Below are 14675 nucleotides of genomic sequence, written 5' to 3' on the forward strand. Positions count from 1 at the left end.
AATCTCCAGATGGGGTACGGGTAGGTTGGCCCCTTTCAGGTGAAGAATGGGCATCACTATCCAGATTCTCTCCTTCCTGGGCACCAGATGGTTGGGGTTCATAGTCACTGTCCCTAGAGGTCAGTGTTGGGGGGCCTGGAAGACAGGAGGTGGCTGCTTCTCCCAACACGATCCATCCCCCCCCCTCCCCCCACAGTCTACACGCCTCTGGGAGGATGCACTTGGGAAACCTGTCTTCTCAGAGGGCAGAGGTGAATTTCCCCACCCCTCCCCTACTCCCTATACCCCCTCTCAGGGAGAACATTTTCTAAAGCCTCTCAGAATTCCTCTCATGGGGGTCCCCGGCTGGTGGGACTCCTGCCTTACTGACCCAGTCTGCTCTGCCAGGCAGGAAATGGGCCTGGGAATTCAGCTGTAAGCTGCTGTCCGGGCGTGAATCGGAATGAAAAAACCATCCCTGCTGGAATAGTCGGAGAGCAATTGTAATAAAGAAGATTGTCATGAAAACCAGCTGCCTTCCCGCCGGCCCCAGGAACACGCATAAAAGCATCGGCGGAAGCGACAGGGATGGAGGCTGGCAGGAATGGATTGTTTTAATTCCCTTTCCTGAGGAGGGGGAAGCCAATGGCTAAAAATGTGGTGTGAGACGGAGAAGAGGAGCACAGAGCCGCTGGGGGAGGCAGTGGGTTGGCAGGCACTGTTCAGGGTCTTCTCGAGGCTTCTGTGTGCTCCAGGAGTCCAGGGCCCTGGAGCGGTGCGGCTGCGCCCCTGGCCCGGGTCATGAACTAGCTGTCCCTGCTGGGCAGCGAGAGGGAGGGAGTCACAGGAGGATAGGAGAGGGGCGATTCCTCTCCAGATCCTCCAAATGTCGTGAGTCAGGAGAAGAGAAAGAAGCTACAGGATGCCAGACACAAAGCAGAGGCTGTCCCCCCCACCCCCCCGTCTCCCCCATTTTGTCTCTCTCTGGCGGGCAGGGAGATCCGGCTGCTGACCCAGGGCTGCGTCCCCAGGCCTGGAGCAGTGCCCACACAGTCATGATGGTCAGGGCCCTTCTAAACAGTTCATTGACAGGGGCTGCGAGGTCTTTGGTAAAGACGACCAGGCCTGGGAAGCTGCCTCGGCCTGTGGCTTCCCTCCAAGGACTCCAAGCTGGATGGACTGAGTGGGGGGAACGTGGGCGGGAAAGGGCAGCCTCACAGCCTGGCTTCAGGCTTGCCTTCTCTGTCCCACAGAGGTATTCCTGGGGGCAGCAGGCTAGACAGAGAGAAGCCTCAAGCCTGCCCTGAGGAGGCCCTCACGGTGCCCTCTGACCCCTGTGCTCCATTCTCAGTTGCCCGTCTGTAACCTACTCTGCGGACCTGCCGGCCACCAGTGTCATCATCACATTCCACAACGAGGCCCGCTCCACCCTCCTGCGCACTGTGAAGAGGTAAGCCCCATCTCGGGGACCCTCATTTCGTGAGGCCTCAGGAAGACCGGCCAAGCCCCTGGGGGGGAGGGGGCGGGGGGACGGGGACATGGAGACAGGGCACCGGGCCAGAGGGTGTGAAGCGCTCAGCCACTGGGAGGGGAGTCCTGTCCTTCTGAGAAGCTGGAGCTAGTGAATCAGGGTCAGGGAGGCCCTGGAAATCCGGCTGGGATTATTGGAATGCGAAAGGACAAGGTCAGGTCTGCAGGACAAAGGCAGATATTCAAGGGTCAGGAGCCAAGGGATTCAGGGATGGGCGGGAGGCCTCAGAAGGATGGATGTCAGCCCGGGAGGTGCCAGTCAACGGATTCAGAGGGAGGTCTCTATCCTTCTTAACTTGGTCCTGCGGTCAAGTTTAACTCCTGCTCACCCCATTTCTTTAATGAGAATAGGATTTGGATTGTGCCAGGGATTGAAGAAGTTTGGGTTTCCTTTCCCAGTGAGTAGAGGAAGAGGAAGAGGAAGGATGGTGGGAAGGAAAGCAGGCGGGCAGTCCCAGGCCCAGCTAGGGTCTGCCAACCCCTCCCTCTCCCCACCCTAGCGGGGGCTTATTAAGCAACTACAGGTCCTGTCCTGACAACTCAACTGGGGCCGTTCCCACAAACTATCTGGCCCATCCCAGGGTCAGCAGGTCCTCGGAAGAGCCCAAGGGGCACACCCCTCCTCAGCCTCTCACCAGGGCCCCGGAGTTTGGCTCGTGGCTAGTGTGCGGATCCCTGAGCTGGGTGATGGGGGAGCTCTGGGGCAGGGAGAGTTAAGTGGAAGGTGAACCCTAAATCCTGGCTCCTCTGTCCCCATCACTCCAGCGTCCTGAACCGAACTCCAGCCAGCCTGATCCAGGAGATCATCTTGGTGGATGACTTCAGTTCAGATCGTAAGCTTCTTCCTCCTGTTATTTGCAGCCTTCCACACTCATATCCCCAGAGTATGAGCCCAGCCCTCTCAAGGCCGGGCTGGATATCACAGGCTGACCTCTGCCCCCTACCCAGGATCTTTAGTCTTTTCTAGGTGCCCTCCCTGACTCTGTTCCCAGGTGCCAAGGAAGGGGAAAGCGTGGGGTTGTTTGCCACTAGTGAAATGACATTTTTTAAAGACAGAAGCAACATCATCAGCATCCTTTGTTATTACAAATGCCTTATGCTGAGGCTTGTCCCTTCAGTGTGGCTGCGGGGGTGGGGGTGGGGGTGTTGGCTGGGCTCCCTGCTGACCTGCTGGTGCTCTCTGCTGCCCCCTGGGGGCAATGCCATAAGGAGTCCTCAGTCTGGCCTGGGAGTGGGGCACAGGGCAATCCTTTGGCCATAGAGATGACCATGCCCCTGCGTACCTCCCCATCTTCAGCCCTTTCCCTGGACCTACTGTGAGACACCTTCTGGGCAGTTCCAGGGGCGACCAAATCTCTTGTGGTCTGACGTCCATATCTGAATGAGCTTGCTTCCTTCTCTTCACCTTCAGCTGAAGACTGTCTGCTCCTGACCAGGATCCCCAAGGTCAAGTGCCTGCGCAATGATCGGCGGGAAGGTGAGTTCTTGGACCCTGGGTGCCACTGCAGACCCATTTCGGTCTATACCTCTGCACCTCCCCATTCCCTTTTGGCACCATGTCCCACTAAGCCAGCATGCTCCTTCTGCATTCCTTGTGGCCAGGACCACGGACTGTGGAAAGACTCTTCTGCTAGCCTGGGTCAGCCCCGGCCACAGCATGACTGTGGGCAAGTCGCTGTACTTCTGGCTGCCTGGGTTGTCTCTTCTGAGAAGTGGAGTTAATAATAGACCCTTTCTGCCTTGCGTGGCTGTTGTAAGGATTAAATGAGGTAAACTATGTGGAAATGCTTTGAGAAAACCAAAGGGCATTATTTTTTTTTTAAGATCTTATTTATTTACTTGACGCAGAGAGAGAGAGAGTGCACAAGCAGGGGGAGGGGTGGAGGGAGAGGGAAAAGCAGATTTCCAGCTGAGCAGGGAGCCCAATGTGCAGCTCAATCCCAGGACCCTGGGATCATGACCGGAGCAGAAGGCACACGCTGAGGCCCCCAGGTGTCCCCAGAGGGCATTATAAAGCAGATGTAGCCTCACTGCCCATCTAGGGGTGTTTTGGGGCATCAGCCACACAGCCTAGTGTTGTATGTGGCACTCTAGGAGACACAGGAGATGGCCCCTGCCGTTGGAGAACCCATCGTAAGGCCAAGGAGTCAGGACCCACCTCAGGGACAGGTTGGTCGTGATTATGTGCAGTAGATCAGAGACCCTAGGAGGGGGGCGTGATAGGGGCGAGGGCCTCGACTGGGTGAGGGCATGGTAGAACAGGTGAAGGGAGCAAGGCAGGGCAGTCCAGGCTTGAGGGCTCTGCAGGCACGAACACTGGTCAGGCCCAGGTGCCCCTGTAATGCTAACAGCCCTCCTCCTGAGTGCTCGCCCATAGCAGGCATCCACTCTGCCTAAGTTCTCACAGTCCCTCCTCCTAACAGTCCATTGTTCCCTTTTGCACAGAAGGGAAGTGAGACCTCAGGAGGTTCTTCCCAGGATGATCTGCCCAGGGTGATGAGTAGAGGAGCCAGAATTCCAACCTGGAGGCGGGAGGCTACACTTAACCTCCCTCTCTTCCTCCTTGCCTGGGAAAATCTGGGTCTGGTCAGCAGGGGAAATGGTGAGGTGAGGGTAGATGGCAGAAGACCTTGGAAGCCAGAGACGGGCATTTAGACTTGATAAGGCAGGTAGTAGGGAGCCACTGCAGGTTTGAGAGAGAGAGAGAATGAGAGAGAGATGCGAGGGGCATAATTGAGAAAGACCAGTCAGACCAAGGAGACCTTCTCAGTGGCATGGATGAAGCCAGAGAGTAATTTCTCCCAAGCACTGGGTTGCAGGTACCTTTAGGCCCAGGAATATAGTGTTTCCAGGGGTTTGCCCAACACAGGTGCAAACCTTAAGTACTTGCTAGCCTGATGGAGTGCAAGGATGGGACAGATGGATTTTTGCACAGATGGATGAATAGTCAGATGGATGGAGGCCGAGTACAGGGCAGAGGCATGGCCAGGGAACTCTCTCCAGGAAGCAACTGTATTCTTAGCTCTTAGAGCGAGTCCCCTCCATCTCCACGGCTCACAGGGCACCAGCGGCTGCTCTCTTAGCACTAGCTGGGCCTCCTCTCTCCCCAGCAGTCGAGTCCCCAGGCCTGACCGGGGAGCTGCCAGAAGCGAGGCCATTCTTTGACAGTTGGTGAGCCATCAGCAAGATTGTTTGGGGTGGGAGCCAAAACAGAGCGGAATCTAGCCCCTGGAGACCTCCTAGACACGGGGCACTCTCCCCAGCAGGTGGGGATTATTTTTTTCTCTGAGTCTTTTAGCTAAGAAAACCCAAGCTCAGAGAGGTTAAAGAACATGCTTAAGGTGCGTGAAGGGGCTGACACACTGACTCCAGCCCCCCTTAGTGTAGAAGATTCTCACCAGGTCACACGTGATGATGCAGCTGAAGGGGATGGCCTGGAGATCCCCCGGTGGGGGGCGGGGACAGGGAAGAAAGGGTTTTGGTTTCTGGTTTTCTTTGGGTACCAAAATGCCCTCCATTGCACTTTCCATTCACTAACGCCTGACTGTTTACCAGTGTGTCCCCAGAGCCCAGAACAGGGTCTGGCACACGAAGGGCACTCAGCACTCAGAGAATGAGCCTGGAGTAATAACGGTTGATGAGTGGATGCGAGAAAAGAGAGGGACGGAGGAAATAGTCAAATACAAAGGAAAGCTCAATCACAGTAACTCAGAGGAAGCCTAGGCCCCTGATGGGTGCAGAGCCCTGAGCCTTTTGAGGGATGGTGGGGAGACCAATTGGCCCTGTCCCCATACCAACCCCTGTCCACTCCCATGGCAGGGCTGATCCGGTCCCGAGTTCGTGGGGCAGATGTGGCCACGGCTGCCGTGCTCACCTTTCTGGACAGCCACTGCGAAGTGAACACCGAGTGGCTGCAGCCCATGCTGCAGCGGGTCAAGGAGGTGAGTCCCTCCGTCCCTCGGGGAGCTCTGTCCTTTGGGACGTGCCCACCATGTTCTTGGCATGAGGGCACATAAACAGTCATTGGCGTGATAGATAGGCAGAGTAGAAGCCTAAATGTTCTGCTTCCTCCAGAGTGATGTCATGTTAGTGAGCTTTCTCCTCCAAAAATGGGGTAATTGTAATATTTGTTTCACGGGGTTGTTGGGAGATTTCATGTGGACATGAGCTTGGGTGAGCTGTCAAGCTCCATCTAGGAATGGTGGGGTGGTTTTCCTCCTGGAGGAGACGGGTCCTGTGCTGGGGCAGGGGAGAGCTTAGGGTCAAGGCTGGAAAGTTTGAGAAGGAGGAAAATGGGGGGATGGTGTTGTCAAGAAGAGATGAGGACAGGGGCCCCCAGCACATGCCAATAGTTCACTAGAAGGGGGAGGAGGGTAAGGCAGGTGGAGGGAAGGATGAGGTGATCACGGGTCAACCATAAAAAGACAACCAAACTCAAAAATGGGCAAAGGATTTGAAGGACATTTCTTCAAGGCAAATACACAAATGGCCAACAAGCACAGGAAAAGATGCTCAATATTGTTAAGCCTTGAGGGAAACAAGTCAAAACCACAGTCAGATACCCCTTGAGACCTACAGGATGGCTGTGACCAAAGGATGGACAGTAACGAGGGCTGGCGAGGATGTGAAGAAGTGGGAGCCCTTTCACTCATTGCTGGTGAGAACGTAACCTGAGACAGCCGCTCTAGAAAACAGCCCAGCAGTTCATCAAAAGTTTAAAGATTTTTTTATTTTTTTATTTTTTTTATTTTTTTTTTTAAGATTTTATTTATTTATTTGACACAGAGAGATCACAAGTAGGCAGAGAGGCAGGCAGAGAGAGAGAGGAGGAAGCAGGCTCCCCGCGGAGCAGAGAGCCCGATGTGGGGCTCGATCCCAGGACCCTGAGATCATAACCCGAGCCGAAGGCAGCGGCAGAGAGAGAGGGGAGGAAGCAGGCTCCCTGCCAAGCAGAGAGCCTGATGCAGGACTCAATCCCAGGACCCTGGGATCATGACCTGAGCCGAAGGCAGAGGCTTAACCCACTGAGCCACCCAGGTGCCCCTCATCAAAAGTTTAAACACCGAGTTACCTGATGCCCCTTCCACGGCGGGGTACACCCCCAAGAGAAATGGAAATATATCCCCCACAGGCAAAAACTTACCCTTGAGTGTTTGGGGCACTATCACTCAGAAAAGCCAAAATGTGGAAACAACCCAAATGTGTACAGATATAACCACATGATTACTACTCAGCCATAGTAGTGATACGTGCCAAAATGTGGAAACAGCCCAAATGTGTGCAGATATAACCATGCGATTACTACTCAGCCATAGTAGTGATACGTGCTACAGTGTGGATGAAAACGCTTCCCTAGATGAAAGAAGATGGTCACAAAAGGCCATGTGTTCTATTCTGCTGAGGTGAGATGTCCAGAATCAAACAAAGCCATAGAAATAGAAAGATGATGAGTGGTTGTCAGGGGCTGGAGGGAGAGAGGATGGGGGCAGGTGACCGCTAACAGGTACAGGGTTTCTTGTTGGGGTGATGAAAATGTTCTGGAATTAGGTGTGATGGGGGCACAATCTTGTGACTATATTGTAAGCCACCGAATTTGTACAAATTAAATTGGTGAATTTCATCATGTGTCATCTTGTGACTATATTATAAGCCACCGAATTTGTACACGTTAAATTGGTGAATATCATCATGTGTCATTACAGCTAGTGAAATTGCTATTAAAAATGTGAATTACACCTTGGAACAAAAACGTCTATGAAAAGGCAGAGGCAAGGCCCACACAGAGCTCTGTGGGAAACCATGGGAGGTCTCCCCTGCTCCGCCTCCTCCCAGGCTTTTGTGGTCCTGAAACAGGGTGTGAACTGAGGGGCAGAGCTGGGTGGCCTCCAGGTTGCAGACAAGAGGATTTTGAAGGTCAGCACAGAGTTTGGGGAGAGATGAGCCTCTAGGCTGGGTCCCTCTGTGGAGGGAGAGGCAAGAGAGGGCTGATGGCAGTTGATAGTTTTGCATGGGGTATATGACATAAGCCCCCAACACCACTACCTCACGTCCCAAATCTTTAATAAAATTGACATTACCCCCCCAATGCTTTGGAGGTGGATTTGTGTCTAAGGAGGATGAAGGGAGTGGTGAGTGTGACCTTGAAGCAGATGTGGCTTGAGAGAATGACAGCCAAGTTGCACAGGGACCACAGAGTCAAGCTGCTGGTGGTCCAGTTGGGAAGACTCAACCGGAACATGTACAAATGATGAATAAAACAGCAGTTCAGACCAGCACCAGAAGAGCCACCTCAGGCAGCATAGGATTCAGTGCCCCAGGAATTGTCTAGACTGTAATTGTGAGAGCAGCTTAAAAAAGGATGAAATCCTCAGCCTGCAGCAATCCAGCAGGGCTTCCCTGAGGAGGTGAGATCCCAGCAGGGCTCAGCATGCTGTGAGAGGAAGAGGCTGGGAGAGGCCATGGGACCCCAGTGGGTCCTTCCAGGAGCCTGGCTGTGGGGCTGCAGGACAGCTCCCAAGATCCTGCCACGTCCTGCGGGAAGGGCTGAGTGCCCCATGGTGGGAGGGAACTTCTCAGAGCAGGCAGCTGGGCCTTTCTTCACGGAGTCCCTGGCCTCACACCATCTCGTTCCTCCCCTAGGACCACACCCGTGTGGTGAGCCCCATCATCGATGTCATCAGTCTGGATAACTTTGCCTACCTTGCTGCATCTGCAGATCTTCGTGGAGGTGGGTCCATCTCCCAGAGGAGGGGCTGTAGACTTGAAAGGGGCAGGTGGGGGCGATCTAAAGCCTTGGTTTGGTGCTCTTCTACCCAGCTGTGCCAGAGCGTCTCACACCACCCCCTTACCTCCAGAAAATGGAAAGGGATGGTGGAAAGCTCTGGGATTGTGGACAAAGCCCTCTGGAACAATAAGTGAGAGGACCAGGCTAGTCTTGTGTCTTCCCCTCCAAACAAACACTGACACATCCTTCCCAAATGCTGCCAGCCCAGGGACCACGCCTACAGTCCTGGCAGAAGGACATGCTCGGACAGTGTCTTGCGTGAATTCCTAATACATACACCTGGGGGTGGTCTGGACCTGGGCTATCGACCAGAAGAGCTATTAGCTACATTTGGCTGTTGAGCTCTTAAAATGTGGCTGGTCTGCATTGAGATGTGCTGTACGTGTAAATACATACCAGGTTTCAAAGTCTTATTACAAAAGAATGTCAAAAAAATCTCATCAGTAGTTTTTTATATTGATTACATGTTGGGATGATAACATTTTCGGATATATTACATTAAAATATATTATTCAAATTAATTTCATACATTCTTTTTTTTTTTTTTAAGATTTTATTTATTTATTTGACAGAGAGAGATCACAAGTAGGCAGAGAGGCAGGCAGAGACAGTGAGAGGGAAGCAGGCTCCCTGCCGAGCAGAGAGCCCAACGTGGGACTCGATCCCAGGACCCTGAGATCATGACCTGAGCCGAAGGCAACGGCTTAAACCACTGAGCCACCCAGGCGCCCCTCATACATTCTTTCTTTTTGATATGGCTGCTAGAAAAATTTTTTTTAAGATTTTATTTATTTATTTGACAGAGAGAGAGAGAGACAAGCAGGGGGAGTGTCAGGCAGAGGGAGGGAGAAGCAGGCTTCCCACTGAGCAAGGAGCCCGATGAGGGACTCGATCCCAGGACCCTGGGATCATGACCTGAGCTGAAGGCAACCTGAACCACCCAGGCGTCCTAGAAAAATTTCAATTACATATGTAGTTTGCATTTCTGGCTTGCATCATTTGCATTCTTTCGGACAGCTCTGGTCTAGACTTTATAGCCGTGCTGCTATAAGAGCCATATTTGGCTATTTAAATTTAAATTAATTACAATTAAATAAAATTCAAATTCACTTCCTGAGTTGCACTAGCTACATTTCAAGTGCTCAATAACCCCATGTGGCTAGTGCCTACGATATTGGACAGTCAGTGCAGATATAGAACATTTCCATCATTGCAGAAAGTTCTATTGGACAGGCTGCACTAGACAATCTGTTGCTAGGAGCTAGCGGGCAGAGTGGTTTTCCTATTTGGGGCCCAGACTTCCAAAAAATGGAAACAGCTGTTACTTAGATCTTAGAGTTGAGTGGGGTTCTGAAGTGAGCCAGGCGTTTCTCCTTTGGGAAATCACCTCAGGGCCTTTGCACTTGCTGTTCCCCCTGCCTGGAATTCCATTTCCCCAGATACCTGCATGGATCAGACTTTCAGGTCAAAAGTGATCTCTTTAGAGAGCATTTCCTGACTACCCTTACTAAAATAGCATGGGTACCTCTCTTTTCTTTTCAGCACTTTTCACCTGTGGCAGATTATTCCTTTATTGATTTCTTTTTGTAGCCTCTGTCCTACCCAGTAAATCAATGAGGTCAGGGACCCATCTCCTTCTGAGTGAAGGAATGATTGCATGAATTGCCCAGGGTCCTCTGCGAGCTGGGCTCTGACCAGGGGAGACCAAGGGCTGGTGGAATGAGGGGGACAGCAGCTCTGCCCTGAGCTCTGTCCTCACCCCTCTCTGTCCATTAGGATTTGACTGGAGCCTGCATTTCAAGTGGGAGCAGATCCCTCTTGAGCAGAAGATTGCCCGGACCGACCCCACCAAACCCATAAGGTCAGTGCTGCTGTGGGCTCCGCAGAGACCCCTTCCTTCCCTGGGCCAGGGGCATGGGAATCTGCGGCGGGGTGGGGGGGGGTGCATTTCAGTTGCTGGTGCTCCTGAGGGCACACTATCTAAGTGCTGACTCAGTTCTGGACTCAGGGATAGAGAGGACAGAGGCCAGGGAGCTGCTGGATGTCCTGCCCCTGTGACTCTGCAAGTGGGGGATTTTGGGGCAAATGACCTGGTGTTCTGGGGCCATCTAGAAGGGCTCCCAGCCTCTCCAGTTCATGTGTTGCCTCTTTCCTCTCCTTGCTCCCAGGACTCCTGTTATAGCTGGAGGAATCTTTGTGATTGACAAGTCCTGGTTTAACCACTTGGGAAAGTATGATGCCCAGATGGACATCTGGGGGGGAGAGAATTTTGGTAAGTTGGAAATAACACTAACAGTGACAACAATAGTAGATAACCGTGCTCGAACACATTCTATGCATAAGACCCTGTTCTACACATGTATTCATTCGTTTAATCTCACAGCTCCTCGAGGTATGTATTATGTCTCCATTTTACTGATAAAGAAACTGAGGCACAGAGAGGTTAAGTAATTGGTCCAGAGCCACACAGCTAGTAAATATTGAGATGGTCAGGGGGAGCCTGTGGTCCCACAGCTAGACGTGTGTGGAAGAACAGACAGACTGTAACCAGGGCTGCAGCTTAAACCCACAGCTGATTTTTCTTCCAGAAAAGCCAGGGGTGGTGAGTGCAGCCGAGTTTGATGGTTAAATGTAAGGATGGGGCCAGATGGCCTGGGGGCAAATCCTGGCGCTCCCACCTGCAAGCTGTCTGGCCCTGGGCAAGTTAAAGTCTCCCAAAGCCTCAGTTTCCTCAAGAGGCTTGTATGAGTGCCAGCGAGGAGATAGGTTAAAACACAGGCGCTCTGCTGGCGGCCATCATCATTACTTCCGGGGCCGGGGCGCCCTCTAGCTCCAGCAGGAAAGGGAAGAGCCCAGAGAGCTCCCAGTGTCACCAGCAAGGTTCTGTTAGCTAAAGGCCTGATACAAACGGATCAGCCAACTTGGGTACTATAAGGGGGTTTATAAAGAGACTGTCCACACAGTGTGGGTGAGACATAGGGAAACTCTGGGACAGCGTGGCCCTGGGCTGGGCTGGTGACTGCTGGGGGTGTGGCCATGCCTCGGTCCAGAAGATGGGGAGGGAGCGCCCCCTGACAGGAGCTGTGGTCTTGGGGCACCCGAAGCCAGCCCATAGCCCAGGCAGAGGGTGTCAGGGGAGATAAACACCAACCCTGCCTCTCCCCTGTCCCAGCTCTGACCGACCCTGCCAGCCCATAGGAAGGAAGCCCGTGGTGGGCAGCCCACTCGTCAAGGAGTGGGGTGAAGGATGGGGAGTGACCCGGGGGTCTCCTGTTCTTTGCAGAGCCTTCTGTTTCCTTGTTCATCCTCACCAGGTTTCTTGCGAAGTAAATACGGCCAGTGGTGTCTCACCCGTTTGACAGGTGGGAAAACTGAGGTGAATGCTGCCTTCCAGATTTCAGTCAGGAAGCTCCACATCTGACGGGTGTGCGTTGTGCCCCAGCCAGAGCAGCTTCAGTGTTGTGAGGGGTGATCAGAGCATATTCTGTGTTTCTGAGAGGTGAGGAGCAGCTCCTTCGCCTCTCTCCTGGATCAGGACACAGATGAGCAGTGGGCCTTTTTTTTTTTTTTTTAATTAAGATTTTATTTATTTATTTGACAGATAGAGATCACAAGTAGGCAGAGAGGCAGGCAGAGAGGGGAAGGGAAGCAGGCTCCCTGCTGAGCAGAGAGTCCGATATGGGGCTCAATCCCAAGACCCTGGGATCATGACCTGAGCTGAAGGCAGCGGCTGTAACCCACTGAGCCACCCAGGCGCCCCTTGTTTTTTTTTGTTTTTTTTTTAATTAAGATTTTATTTATTTATTTGAGAGAGACAGAGATAGCGACAGATAGCAAGAGAGAGCACAAGTGGAGAGCAAAGGAAGAAGCAGGCTCCCTACTGAGCAGGGAGCCCAACACAGAGCTCAATCCCAGGACTCTGGGATCATGAACCAAGCCGAAGGCAGATGCTTAACCCCTTCATTGGCTGAGCCACCCAGGCTCCCCAGCAGTGGGGTTTATCACAGATCTGATCTTAACTCAAAACCAACCAGAGTGGAAAGAGGCATGGAATCTCCTCCCTTTTGTAACTTATTCTTGGAAACCATTTGCATACAGGCACTTGGAGAAGTAAATTCTGGGAACCAGGGTGCACTGACCCTTCCCTTCTGACCTCCTTTCGCATGGTCTGGGCCCAAGTGACCTCCCGTGTGCCCCCAGTCTCAGCCTGAAGGGAGCTTTGGCAAAGCTAGTTTCCTGTACAGACACAGAGGACTGGGAAACTGTCGGTCTCTCCTGAATCCAGGAGCTTTTTGCTTTTTTCCTTTGTCTTTTCTTTTTCTTTTTCTTTTTTTTTTTTTTTTACACCTGGTGAATGACAGAGGAACAAGTAAATGATCAAATGGCTAACTTCAGATTCTGCCTGAGGCGAGGGCTCAGTGGTTGGGAAACTTGAAAGGTGAACCACAGAGTGGTTCTGGGAAGGTTTTTGTTTCTTAGAAGAAATTAAAAGAAATTTTTAGGATAGCCCTGGTGCTCACACGTTCAGCTGCTGGGAGCAGTTTTGAGTCAGGAGGGCTCTGCTGCTGGTGGGTTGGCGCCTTTCATTTCACTCTTTTGTTGAAGGAAGGAAGATGCCCAAACTGAGACCCCTTCCTGTGTCCCCTCAGAGAGTCCCAGAGGCCACCGCAAGTGGAGGTGGCAAACATGAAAACCTTGGGATTCCCATTAGAGCACCTTTTATTTTTATTTTTTTAAATACATATTTTTTTAAGATTTTATTTATTTATTTGACATAAAGAGATCACAAGTTGGCAGAGAGACAGGCAGAGCAAGGGGGCGAAGCAGGCTCCCTGCTGAGCAGGGAGCCCGATGCGGGGCTCAATCCCGGGACTCTGAGATCATGACCTGAGCCAAAGGCAGAGGCTTAACCCACTGAGCCACCCAGGTGCCCTTAGAGGGCCTTTTAAAAGGTAGTCTGATCATGTCCGTCCTCAACTAAAGACCCTGCAGGGACTCTGTCCCATCACTGAGAGTAAAGCCCACAGTCTTCACACCATCTGCCCTTCCCCCACAGCACTCTACCAGTTCTGCCCAAATCTCCTGCCTCTCCCACCCTGGCCTCACTCCACCCCAAGCTGCCTCCTCCAGGCCTCCTCCCGGCCCTGGAACTTGCCGCCTACTCCAGTCTCCACATCTTTCCCCTTGCTGGTCCTTCTCTGAAATGCTTCTCCCATAAAAGCCGCAGGACTTGCTTCCTCACCTCTTTCAGGTCATAGCTCAGATGTCCCCTTTGGATGAAGAACTTGCTAATCAGATTAAAATTGTAGCCCACCCCGGCCCCAGGGGCTCTCTTCAGCCCTTCCTGCTTCATCCGTCTCCCTTGCTCTTAGTATCATCGGAAAGACTGCATTTCACTCGTTTTCTTGTCTACTTGCATTTTTGTCCCTTATTTTAGTGACTTCTTGTCGCCTACCCACGAGGATTCTAGAACAGTGTATGACACATAATTAACAGGTGCCCAGTAAAATTTTGCTGAATGAACTAAGGGATCTGATTCAAACAGGGCAACTTGTTGGACAAAATGTGAACTTGACATTGTTAATTCTGCAACAGGGTATTTGGGTGGTCTTGGAGAGGTTAACATGTTTGAGCTTCCCAGTCCTGATTAAAAAACATGGGGAGGGGCGCTTGGGTGGCCCAGCGGGTTAAAGCCTCTGCCTTCAGCTCAGGTCATGATCCCAGGGTCCTGGGATCGAGCCCCACATCGGGCTCTCTGCTTGGCTGGGAGCCTGCTTCCTCCTCTCTCTCTCTCTGCCTGCCTCTCTGCCTACTTGTGGTCTCTATCTGTCAAATAAATAAATCTTTAAAAAAAAAAAAAAAAAAACATGGGGACAGGAGCACCTGTTTGGCTCAGTTCACAGAGCATGGGACTCTCAATTTCAGGGTCATGAGTTTGAACCCCATGCTAGACACGGAGTCTACTTTTTTTTTTTTTTTTAAAGATTTTATTTATTTATTTGACAGAGAGAGAGATCACAAATAGGCAGAGAGGCAGGCAGAGTGAGAGGAGGAAGCAGGCTCCCCACGGAGCAGAGAGCCTGATGCGGGGCTCGATCCCAGGATCCTGAGATCAGGACCCGAGCCGAAGGCAGCGGCTTAATCCACTGAGCCACCCAGGCGCCCCTGGAGTCTACTTTAAAAGAATAAGTAAATTTTTAAAAAATTAAAACAAACAAAACATGAGGGTAATAATACCAGCTTCACGGGCTTGCTGTGAGAATTAGACCTGGGTTCTAGAGCATGGCACATAGTAAGGGCTCAGTAAATGAGTGATGTAACGTGTTGTGGGTAGTGAAATAACAGTATGGACAGTGCAGGCTGGCAGGATGAAGTGACTTAT

General features: G+C 52.0%; 1 protein-coding gene across 2 annotated transcripts in view; it reads left to right on the forward strand.

Moving 5' to 3' along the window:
- The window catches only part of GALNT16 (polypeptide N-acetylgalactosaminyltransferase 16), a 92964-nt gene that overhangs the window by 61139 nt on the left and 17150 nt on the right, over positions 1–14675 (forward strand). For both annotated transcript variants that reach the window (XM_046009896.1, XM_046009897.1), the window contains exons 4-10: positions 1331–1429; positions 2275–2342; positions 2921–2986; positions 5329–5450; positions 8149–8236; positions 10070–10154; positions 10462–10565. In XM_046009896.1, the coding sequence (XP_045865852.1) occupies positions 1331–1429; positions 2275–2342; positions 2921–2986; positions 5329–5450; positions 8149–8236; positions 10070–10154; positions 10462–10565 (632 nt within the window). The remainder of the gene's footprint in view (positions 1–1330; positions 1430–2274; positions 2343–2920; positions 2987–5328; positions 5451–8148; positions 8237–10069; positions 10155–10461; positions 10566–14675) is intronic.

Source organism: Meles meles, chromosome 6 (assembly GCF_922984935.1).
Source record: "Meles meles chromosome 6, mMelMel3.1 paternal haplotype, whole genome shotgun sequence".
Lineage (NCBI taxonomy): Eukaryota > Metazoa > Chordata > Mammalia > Carnivora > Mustelidae > Meles > Meles meles.